Source organism: Nelumbo nucifera, chromosome 1 (assembly GCF_055504915.1).
Source record: "Nelumbo nucifera cultivar China Antique chromosome 1, China Antique-T2T, whole genome shotgun sequence".
NCBI classification, from domain to species: Eukaryota; Viridiplantae; Streptophyta; class Magnoliopsida; order Proteales; family Nelumbonaceae; genus Nelumbo; species Nelumbo nucifera.
This window is the reverse complement of record NC_142649.1, coordinates 174,648,559-174,660,621: the sequence shown is the minus strand read 5'-3', so window position 1 is coordinate 174,660,621 and position 12,063 is coordinate 174,648,559. Positions and strand designations below refer to the sequence as shown.

The 12,063-nt window shown below is 41.4% G+C and overlaps 1 protein-coding gene across 1 annotated transcript; it reads right to left on the bottom strand.

Annotated features, from left to right (window-relative positions):
* Positions 1 to 9,078: 9,078 nt before the first annotated feature.
* LOC104596348 (acyl-CoA-binding protein) lies at positions 9,079 to 12,063 on the bottom strand. The gene is made up of 4 exons (XM_010257445.2): positions 11,906 to 12,063; positions 9,664 to 9,781; positions 9,409 to 9,471; positions 9,079 to 9,320 (listed from the first exon to the last, which is right to left on the bottom strand). The coding sequence occupies exons 1-4, from the start codon at positions 11,915 to 11,917 to the stop codon at positions 9,241 to 9,243; spliced, it is 273 nt and encodes a 90-aa protein (XP_010255747.1). The 5' UTR covers positions 11,918 to 12,063; the 3' UTR covers positions 9,079 to 9,240.

The following is a 12,063-nucleotide window of genomic DNA, read 5'->3' as shown; positions in this document are numbered from 1 at the left end:
AAATGCTAGAAAATAAAGAATGCAAATTGATGGAGGGTGATTTGACCCGATCCCTTGAGACGATGACACGTGGACATGATTCAGCACCACAGCCTGACCGTGACTAAGTAGCTAACCCACAGGGCAGCTCGCTACACCATAGCTCGCTATAGGGGGAGCTCGCTACAACGCGAGCTCGAGGTCCGCTGAGCTACTGAAAGGGAATACTCCAATACAACTCTATCCCAGCTCGCTTCAACACTTAGGCAGAAAAACTGCTCCAAAGGCAACCTTGAGAGGGGTCACCTCGAAATACCCCAAGGAGCACGCTACAGGATAGCTCGCGACTAGACCTGTTCATGGGTCGGGTCGGGTCGGGCCGGGCTTTTACTGTGTATTAACAAATTTTTTTAAGGCCCAAGCCCGAGCCCGGCCCGACCATCGGGCCTACAACTTGGGCCCGAGCCCGACCCTCATAAAAAGCCCAAAGCACGAGCCTGGGCCCGGGCCCGAAATTTAGCCTATACTATTATTATTATTAATGTTGAAGCAGCTGAATAGAGAGAGATAGATTGAAATTATAAAGAAAAGAATAATATATATATATTAAATTATAAATATATATTTTAATAAATATTATATTATTTATATATTTTATATAATAAATAAAATGCATATTATATTTTATAAAATATATAATACTGAGTTGGGTCGGGCCAGGCTTTTTTGACAAATCCCGAGTCCGGCCCGAAACACAGTCGGGCTTATTGTGTTAAGCCCAAGGTCAGGCCCACGGGCCTAATTATATGACCAAGCCCGGCCGGGGTGCGGGTCGGGCCGGGTCGGGCCGTCGGGCTACCCAGCCCATGAACTGGTCTACTCGCGACTAAGCGACGCGATGCTCTCAGGAAGCTTCTATCTGACAAGACCGTACCCGCCAGACTGCGCCACGTCTCCTGACCGACGGCGTAGTCCCTGCCAATTCGACAGACTGCACCCACGTCTCTCGACAGATGGTGGTGTGCCTGTCCTCCCGGGACGTGTCACTCACCCGATTGGGTAGTACCCTACAACGGTTACCTGTGCAGCTCTGGCAAATAACGGCTGCGACAGAGGTCTAGTAGCGGTTACGCCCGATTTGACAAGAACGCCTATATAAAGAGCGCCTTAGTGGAAGGGAATGACTCTCTCTCGAACATCTGAGATCTTATCTTGAACTTACTTGCTCTCGAGCTAACTCAATGATCTAGCGCGACCTACACTCTTAGCCTTTTTTACACTCTTTACTATTTTCCCCAGCGTTCTAACTTGAGCATCGGAGTATTCCCACCGGGCAAGTCCCCTGGGAATTCTTCACCATTTTCTTCTCAGGTGTCGTCCGTTGCCAGATAGGAGCCAGTCAGCAGCCAGCTAGGAGCGCCCAGATTGTGTAGCATCACAAATGATTAGAAATATAGTGAAGTCTACAAATTAGCAAAACAAACAGGCATACATCGAAGCACAACAATCTCTAATCCAGGGTACAGACTACAATATAATAATAAAACTATCGTGTTTATGTGTGTCTTACCTCTAAAACAAGGTAATTGGACAAGGACAAATGACTGAGTTCGAATGGATGCTTTCAAGCGCGGTGCCAGCTCACTCATGTGGTTTTTTCAAGATGCAAACGATTGAAGCTTTCTTCCAACATGTTGTAGAACAAAACCTTGGTTGTCAGAGGTAGTGGATGAATATGGGAATTCAAATGAGCCGAACTAGACCTGTTCATGGGCAGGGTTGGGCCGGGTTCGGGCCGAGATTTGCATATGTATCAATAGAATACACTTAGGACCGAGCCTGAGCCCGGCCCGACCATCGGGCCTAGGTCTTGAGCCCGAGCCTGACCCTTATATAAAGCCAGAAGCCCAGGCCCGAGCCTGATTAGATATTTGAAAACAATTTTATTTTTATTTTTTTATTCAATAAAAATGTTTATTTATATTAAAAACCTTTAAAACTCAAAAATAATAAACATCTCACTAACACTATTACTTGAAGAAAAAGAGAAGAAGAATAAAGAAAAATATTGTATATATATTTTTTATTAAGTAAAATATATTTTTATTATTTAATATATAGTATTAAGTCGGGCTTGGGCTCGGACCTGACTTTTTTGAGAAAGCCCGAGACTGGCCCGAAAAAAAGTCGGGCCCGGTGCTTTAGGCTCGAGCCCGAGCCCGTGGGCCTAAAATTATGACCAAGCCCGACTTAACAGGTTGGGCCGGGCCAGCCTGTTGGGATACCTGGCCCATGAACAGGTCTAAGGTGAACAAGTCACTAATGGCGGAAAAAATCTGGCTTTGAATGGTATAGCAAGAAATCAATTGAATCATTCTAAATTAGCAACCCAAATCAGTTTTGAAGTTCATATTAAAAGAAAAAAAAAAAAAAGAAAGTTGAAATTGAAAAATGAGGAGATAAACTAAACTTTCGAAAGGATAAACATATAACGAACTAAGTCTCTCTCTCTCTCTCTCTCGCCTCTTATTTTGGGAAAAAAATTTGAAACCAGTTAACATTGAAAACAGTGAAGGCTGTTGTCAATAGAGAGAGTTCGATGAAGATGAAGATACCTGCTGTTGTAAATGGAGAGAGTTCGATGAAGATGAAGATACCAGGACAAACTACGTATCTTTCTGTTGACTCTTATTCTGGGAAGGAACACCGAAACCGGCGAACATTCAAACGGTGAATGCAGTTTGCAACAGAGGGCTTTCTATCTCTATGTTGGTTATTGTTCAGGGAAGACACTCCGACAGTGTTGAACACTTAAAATGGCAAACCAGGGGGAGGCTTGCAGCGTAGAACACTGAAATGGCAAACCAGGAGGAGGGTTGCAGCGTTGAAAACTGAAAATGGTGAACCCGTAGGAGGCTTGCAGCGTAGACCACTGAAAATGACAAACCGGAGCAGAACGATTGAAGCATTCTCAAACTCTTTATTGTCTCTTTCGGAATAAATAGTGAAAACTGTGAAGGTGATTGTAGCGTAGAAAACTCTGGAAGTTAGCTTCGAAATGGCGGGAGTTAGGCGTATAACGATTGATTCCAAACCCCTATTATCGCGAACCAAACAGGGCCTAAGACTTGGATTTGGTCGACTTGGCATGGTTGAAGGAGAGTATTAATACTAGGGGTGCAAATGGATCGGATCGATCCGATCCAATATGAAGTCCGATCCTATTTTGTTGGATTCAAATATCTCCATTTTGGATGTTTGGATCGTATCATATTCAGATCACCCCTATCTTATCTGATACATATATGTTATTTGTTCATTTATTTATTTATAAATATATTAGTTATATTATATTTTTGTAAATTTGTTATATTATTTATTTTTTTTGTAAAAAACATGTATATATATTTTTAAAATTTATGTTTTATTTTTTAATTTTTTAGTTATATTGTTCATTTATTTATTTATAATTTTTATGCTTTATTTTTGTTTTTCTTTATTTAATTTTTATGTTTTATGTTTTGTTTTAATAATTTATTATTATTATTTTTTAAATTGGATAGGATCAAATCAGATATGAATATCCAACTTTCTCATCAGATAGAAATTCAAATCCATGTCTGTAAGGGATATGCTCTTAATAGTATTAGATTGAATTCAGATATACCCTAATTTGAATATGATCCGATCCGTTTGTATCCCTAGTTAATATTTCCCACCTTAGGAATTCTTTTCTCTTGGGAAAGTTCCCGATTAGTACCCTGTACTTTGGGCCTAGTGCCACATTGGTCCCGGTACTTTAAAATGTGACAATTCAGTGCTCAAACTTTTAAAAGGCGACAATCTTGTACTTGTGCCATTAATGAGCTTGTTAACCAACCATTAAGTGGCATTTGAAAAGACACAAATGTTCTTTGAGTGTCATCTATTTCTCTTTATCAGTCATTCAAATGTTGATAAAAAATGGACAATCCTAAATCCTTACCTCTTCTATTCACGAAAGTTGGGACTGTTCATTTCTTATCAATGTTTGGATGGTTGATAATGAAAATTAGATGACACTAGAAAGGCATTTATGTCTTTTCAAATGCCACTTAACAACTGGTTAATGGTAGGTACTGGATTGACATGTTTTAAAAATTCGGATACTGAATTGTCGCATTTTAAAGTTTGAGGACCAAAGTGGCACTAGACCCAAAGTACAGGGTACTCATCGAAAATTTTCCCATTTCTTTTCTTTTTCTTTTTCCTTTCTTTTTTATGGATAAGGAATTGTTTTCATGAGGCTGAGATATTAACTACACCAAGAATGATAATTCATAAATCTGACACTGGTGGAAATGTATCGGACCAAAATAGCAGAGGAAGAATGTTATGGTCCCGCGCGTAGGATCCCGTCATGGATCGGTCCACGGTGCGAAAGCCCTGCTTCCCCTTGCGCCTTCCCTTGCGTGCAGACCCTATTGCGGAAACTGAATGGGTGATTTGTCCAAGAGACCACCCGAACTCTCCTCACTCTTTTCTTGACTGCGAAAACTGAATGCTTTACTTCAATTCGTTGCTCCTTAAATAGAAGATTACAGAAGAAAATTCCTAATTAAACTCAAACTCCAACTTGAACTCAAACTCCTAATTACCTACTCCTATTGGTAACACACTCTTACTTAAGATAAGATAAAGATAAGGATAAGATAAGATGATGGATAAGGGATAAGATAAGGATAAGGTAAGCTGGCGGCGAGTTGGCTTGACGTGTCCAGATAAGGGTGGGCCCACCCCTATGAGCTGTCATGTGGGCCCCGCTCTGTTGCTATTTCCGGGTGCATGCACGCGTCTCATGGTACTGCTGCCGCGCAGTGTGTGCACGCGGCTCATGGTGCTGCTGCCGTGCGGTGTCGTGCGTGTGCGCGGTGCGTGCTGCCGTGCAGTGCGTGTGGTGCGCGCTGCGCGCCATGGTGCCACTACCGTGCGGTGCCGGGCGTGTGCGCAGTGCGTGCGGTGCACGCTGCTGCCTGGCGGTGTGTGCTGCGCGCTATCGGCGGTGCGTGCTGCTGTGTGGCGCTGCCAGGCGGTGCTCGCTGCTGTGCGTGCTGCTGCCTATGACTGTGCCGCAGTGCGCTGCCGGATGGTGTGACCATAACATTACACCCCTCTCGGACTACGAGCTTGTCCTCAAGCTCGTATTTCGGATACATGGCTTGGGACTCTGCGAATGGATCAAACGGTTGCACACTATTTCTCAGTCCACCAACAGTATGAACAACAGGGACTGCCCCGTCTCTCAGTGCATAACGCTGGATTATTTGATGCAGACCCCAACCACCTTCTTTAGTTTCCAGCTCCCAGGCGTAACCATGTTTTACAGTGACTACACGCTCTGCTGCACTTAGGCCAGCCGCAAGGACATTGAAGTGTTCCCTACCTCCTGGGTCATATAGTTTGAAGTAGTTTTGTGGAAGATCCACATAACAGAAATCACATACTGGACCACGACCCCGGTGTGCTATGTTGTGGATCATAAGAGTGCACCGGGTATGCTTACAGTAGAGGACCTCAAAAGCGGCTTTACCGAAGAGAACCATGCGTTTTAAAATATCCTCTCGGCCTTCCCCATATATATTTTCCTCAATATTACGAAACATAGGGCTGTCCATGAACACAAAATCTATGCCATCAATATAAGCTTGGAAGAAAATTACCTCTATATCCTGCCCCTCCACCTTACATCTCTTGCGCACTTCTGTTTCTTGGATTTCTGTATAGTTACCATACGGTGGTGCCGCAACCATAACTTTATGTCCACGTTGAGCCAAGGCCTTCGGTAAAGCCCCAGCAACATTGCCAAGCCCACCTGTCTTCGTCAAAGGAGCGCATTCTGAGGTTCTACTATAATGTTTGTGACATCGTCCCCGGCCAAAGGAGGAGACTTTACATTTTCATCCTCCGTGCGCTGATCCTTGGAAATAACTGCGGCTGTAGGGGCAGCGATCTGTTATTCGTTGCATGCCTTTGCCCAGTCTGGACAGCGTCTGTTCTTTTTGGCGATTCCCTCCGAACTCATTTCTTTGATGGAGAGGAATGCTTCCAGCAGGCGTCGCATCTCCCGGACGTCTTCCTTGACTTCACGAACCTCCATGCTGGTTTCTGCAAGTTGGTGTTCCAGTTCGTGGACCTTGGAAGACAGCTGCTCCATATCGCCCATGACGTTTGGCTCTGATACCAATTTGTTATGGTCCCGCGCGTAGGTTCTCGTCACGGGTTGGTCCACGGTGCGGAAACTGAATGGGTGATTTGTCCAAGAGACCACCCGAACTTTCCTCACTCTTTTCTTGACTGCGAAAACTGAATGCTTTACTTCAATTCGTTGCTCCTTAAATAGGAGATTACCAAAGGAAATTCCTAATTAAACTCAAACTCCAACTTGAACTCAAACTCCTAATTACCTACTCCTATTGGTAACACACTCTTACTTAAGATAAGATAAAGATAAGGATAAGATAAGATGAGGGATAAGGGATAAGATAAGGATAAGGTAAGCTGGCGGCGAGTTGGCTTGACATGTCCAGATAAGGATGGGCCCACCCCTGTCGTGTGGGCCCCGCTCTGCTGCTGCTGCCGGGTGCGTGCGCGCGGCTCATGGTGCTGCTGCCGCGCAGTGCATGCGTGCAGTGCTGCTGCCGCACAGTGCATGCGTACAGTGCTGCTACCGCACAGTGCATGCGTGCGGCTCATGGTGCCGCGTGTGCGCGGTGTGTGCTGTCGTGCAGTGCGCGCTGCTGCCTGGTGGTGCGTGCTGTGCGCCATGGTGCCACTGTCGTGCGGTGCCGGGCGTGTGCGCGGTGTGTGCTTCCGTGTGGTGCGCGCTGCTGCCTGGCGGTATGTGCTGCGCGCTATCGGCTGTGCGGCGCTGCCAAGCGGTGCCCGCTGCTGTGTGGCCTGCTGTGCGTGCTGCTGCCTATGACTGCGCTGCCGGATGGTGTGACCATAACAAAGAAACCTTCTAATAAGGTAATGTATGTATTACAATCCAGAAGGATTTGTTATGTGACATCTCAGACTTGGCATGGTTATGGTGGGTTATGTTAACTTTACCAACTAGTAATCGATGGATTTTCAAGTTTATTGATTCGCCATCGTCATAATCACTATCTAAGCATTTTTCCAACTTCACATGAATAGGTTTGGTCATTCTGTTCTGTTACTGGTAACCAATAGCCTTAGGAGTTGATTCCGATTCCAGACCCCTATTCTCATGAACCAAATGGGAGCCTAATTTCTTTCTTTATTCATAAGATAATTTCAGGAGAATCAACTCTTTCACCCGAGGCTGTGTTTGGAAACGATGCAAATGGAGTGTAAATTCCGGTTCAGGGTAAATTTGCATTCTGCTTCATTTTTTGCCTGTATTTGATAATATTACATTTATGCATTCACAATGACAGATTAATGAATATTTACATTGATAATAAGATGTAAAAGTACATCAATAAAAAAGAAGTAAATTTGCATTCAAGTGTGCTTTTGATAAAAAAAAAGCATATACTTTATTGGAATTCATGTTTGCATCTATTACAGGCTTACAGCTAAAAGTCTGTTTGGTAAGAAGATAAATTTGTTAGTGCAAAACTAACCTGCCTTTACAATTTATATGAACCATTTTACAGTCTATATATTTAAATTCACACTTATTTACATCGGTTTGATGTGGACCACTGCTTGGACATAATTTTAATAGAGAGGTGTGATAGGTTTGATGTGGACTGAAGGAGGAAAACACATGGCCACTGGCTAGTCCAGAGGATACCTTATTTAATGGCTAATCTTCGGTGGTGTTTGAAACCAATGTCATTCCTCAGGTATTTTCTCAGCAAAAATGGTACTGCATATGCATGCCATTTTCTCAGAAAAGTTTTTTTTTTTTTCAGGTTTTCTATTTGGTACCATTGCTGATACTGCCATATAGGTGTTTTTCAATATCATGTCAACATGCTACACCTTTTCTGATTTCTAAGGCGTGGCCTGAGAAAATGTTTTTCAGAAGAACGGCTTACCAGACATTCGGTGTTTTCCCCCCAAACAAAAAAACAGATTTCAGATGTAACACTGACGTGATAAAAAAAGGGCATTGATGCCAAACACCTACAGTCTTGATTGGTTGTGCCATTCATTCATGTTGCACAAGTAGGTAGGATCGTCTACAACAGTGGGGCTGAACCCAAATCTGCAGGCCAGTGTTCACTCGTAATTGATTACATAGCCTATTGTACGCAACTGTGCGAACAGCAGAGCCTGAGTGATATTTCTACTCCATACGATTAGGATTCTTTGTCCTAGTCCTAATTCTCCAATGAAAAAACATTTATTAGCATCTACTAATTTCTGCCTGTGCATCACATCAAGCACTTGCAGCTTTGAAATGGCTGATTCATTTGGTTGTTCTTGTATAAGAATTGAATAGAGAGATAGAAGACAAGGAATGGAATCTGTTGCTTGCCATCTCCATCTCCCAAACAATTTTTGCTTTTCATAATGTACGTATTGACTAATACTTAACAGTTCAGCAGGATCCCAAGAAGGCCAAGTTGACATCAAGTCTGTTTTACTTTTAAGCAGAGAAAAGAACAAAAAAAAACTAATTCTGGTGGGCGATGATCATTGCAAATTCAAACTTAAAAAACGACTTTTCTCTTTAGAGATTCAGAATCACCTGAATTGGTTATCTGGAAATATAACATCTAAATTCTACCAATATTTTTGACAATCGGACAGAACTGTGGTTGACGCTGAACTGGATACGGATTTAACCAGGATTGAATCACTTTCCAGCTCCCAACCAAATAGAGCCACCCGGATATGGTAAGGATCTGTTTACTTTGGACAAAATCAATTGAAGCACAGGCAAACCCGGGTTGAATCACAGTCTAATTGCAGACTCGGGCCCTTTCTGGTTTGACATCCACAGTCCAGTTTTCAAAACGTTTCATTCTTCTTCATCATCCAAAAATTGCTTCTTTATGTGTAAACCGGCCTAAAGGTACCATGAGTCCACATGTCTGCTCTTCTGTGTGTGGAATTAAACACCAACAACAACCAAAAGAGTAGCTTACTAATATTTGCATGCATTTAACTAAGGAGTCCACACTCCATTTGGCATAATATTGTCAAAGTACAATACCTGATAAACCCACTAAAACTGTGTTTCCTGTCAAAGACATACAATCACATAATCCATTTCAAAGTTCCACATTATGGAAACAAATATCAAGCGGAGGCAGCTGCTTCTTCCTGCAGTTGCTTGACCTTGGTGATGTAATCGCTCATTGCTTCCTCCTGTGATTTTCCTGTCAAGAGTAGTGAATGTGATGAGAAATTGAATACATCCCATAAGAAATATAAGGCCAACTAAATATTCTGAGTTACATCTCGTACCTTCAACCGCCTTCCATGCATCCCACTTTGCTCTGTCCCTCATATTGAACAACCCAGGGCGGCCTGCAGAATAGATGGAGAAATTAATAATTGAAGAATAATCAAGGATCAAAGAAATGGGTAACTGTGTTTTATGCCTGCCTTGCAGATTTACTCAAATGGGTTGAAACTCTGGCTTGGAAAAATAAAGGTGTCAAATCCATTATTGACAGGAATTTATTTTCAGTGGTGTGTAATGATAAACATAACACATACTGGTGTTCACAGGTCCAACAGTTGCTTGTTTGTAGAGTCCATAAAGGATGAGCTTATTCTCATTTGTTGTGGTCTCAGGAAGGGTCTTGGCCTTCTCAGCATACTCTTCAAACTCTTCCTGCAAGGGAGCCAAACAATTCCATGTAGAATATCAAGCTGTTAGACGAATGTTCTCAAAGCATAAGATGTAAATCTGAAGTTTGTTTACACAAGGCAGGAAATAAAATTAAAACACAATCAGCAATTAAAATTCGTTTTTATATAAAGTGGCTTTTGATTGTCTTTTTTTAATGGATTTTATTACCACCAAAAATTAAACGCCTCTACCAAATATACAATTTTTGATGTCATTTAGCTGTGTGAATGACAAAATTAGTTGTGTTGTCAACTTAATGTCAATATCATTGTTGTTTTATCTTTATCTGTATGAATGACAAAATTAGTTGTGTGTCAGTTACAATTGTTGTTGTCATTCATGTAGCCATTGACATGGTTCTCAAAAACAGAGTGGAATCCATGTTCCCCAATGCCCCAAAAACTTGAAAGTAGTGGACAGGTATTTTTCTCACTCCTCCCCCACTTAAAAAAAAAGAGAAAAAAATTAAGAAAGAAAACTAGTATATTCCCTAAAAAGAATCAAACAAGGATATATGGCTGTGCCACACCTTTCATGAAACTTTAGGGTCTCTTTGGTTCGCAGCCGGAATTGGAATCAAAATCTCTTGGAATCGGAACCAGAATGGTCCATCCCCATAGTCTGTTTGGTTCAAACAGGAATCAGAATCAGAATTGTTATAAGATGGAATGGGATTTCATTTCTGAGGAGGGGGAGGGAATGGCCATTCCCTCAAATGGAGGAATGCCATTCCAGCAGAAATGGCCCCATTCTGATTCCACCAACCAAACAATTGAACCCATTCCAATTCCAGACTCCTATTCCAGTGAACCAAATGGGTCCTTACTCTAGAAAATAGATGTGTTTGCATGGAGTTTCAATGGGCTCCACCACTTCAAATAACAAATAGCACTGCAATGGAATTTTGCGTTTTCATAAATTATCAATCTTGCTAATAGATGTTCGTTATGCTTAATATGAACAATATGAAAAACTGTCACAATTTGGTCTGGATCAGGGTCAAAGGCACCAAGTCATAAGTTTCTCAGCATTAACATATATGCATGTTCAGACAGATAGATGAGGCAGGTCTCATTTACCACTTTCACATGGCAACTTGATAATTCCAGTTGTCCTGGAGAGCACTTGATAAAAAAAAAAAAAAAAAAAAAAATCTGTATTCAACTTGGTTAAGTTACATTATTTTATTGCCTTCACATTAGGGGTTCCTAATCAGATCTCAACCCAATTAAAAAACTCACCTCTTTCTCTCATATCTCAAAATAAGAAAAAATCGAAAACCCTCAAAAGAATAAAATAGATGTTTTATAACAAGGTTTGGAAAAGTTCAAGTCAACACAGGTGAAACCCAATAAGAGTCAGTCCTTGACATGGCTTCAAAAGAATTTGGAGAAACTCTTACTGACTCTATCTATTCTACTTGAAATAAACGCATCCCACTTCTATCCTAAAAGGCTTTCCAAGAGTAGTTCAACAGGCAATGTTGTGTACAGAGGAAAGACAAGGTCAAGTGATCAGACTACCTCCTTGTCCATCAACCCATTCTGACTGTAAATTTCAAGGTGCAAATCTCAAGCCAACTATAGAAGAATTCAACAAAGAACAATACACCCAATTGACACGCAGAAAAGTTCAACAAACTTGCCAACTCTATAATTCTGTCCCCCAGATTCTATGTTCTAATTTGTTCATCAAGTACTACACAACAATTTCTTAACTTCGATAAAAAATCTGCATACTTCAATTAAACATTTTCTCGACAGAGGCAACCTCGTTCGTAAACTTTGCATTCAAAGATTAAAAGTTCAAGTCTTTAACTAATAACATTGGGATATCAGTCAGAACAGAAACAACATGATATCATGATAAAATGCCTTTCTGATCTCAGGTATAATGACAACTCCTACCAATCCAAAGAAACTTTTATGCGATCAAACATAAAAAATAAATGATTTATTCCAGAAATTAATAACAAAGAAACCAAAACACGGAATCTTCGAACATAGCATATAATAGAGGATAAGAGCTAGAAATTGATTGCAACACAATAAGAGCAACATGGATGGATAGATTGAGAAGTAATTAAAACAGGAAAAATGAACAAACCTTCAAGCCCATCTCGTCTTTCTTTCTGCTTCACTCGTAAGCCAGAGATGAGAGAGAGTTTGTAGGCAGTATGCTCAGTGTGTGGAAGCAGGGGAGGAATAAATAGAATGGCAGTACGAAAGTAACCTGGGATTTCATCATAAATACGTCAATGCCAT

Coding starts and splice junctions, on each gene's coding strand:
- LOC104596348 (XM_010257445.2), bottom strand. Junction 9,472..9,663: donor TGTTGGACCTGTGAACACCA/GTATGTGTTATG, acceptor TCTATTCTGCAG/GCCGCCCTGGGTTGTTCAAT. Junction 9,321..9,408: donor TGCATGGAAGGCGGTTGAAG/GTACGAGATGTA, acceptor TACTCTTGACAG/GAAAATCACAGGAGGAAGCA.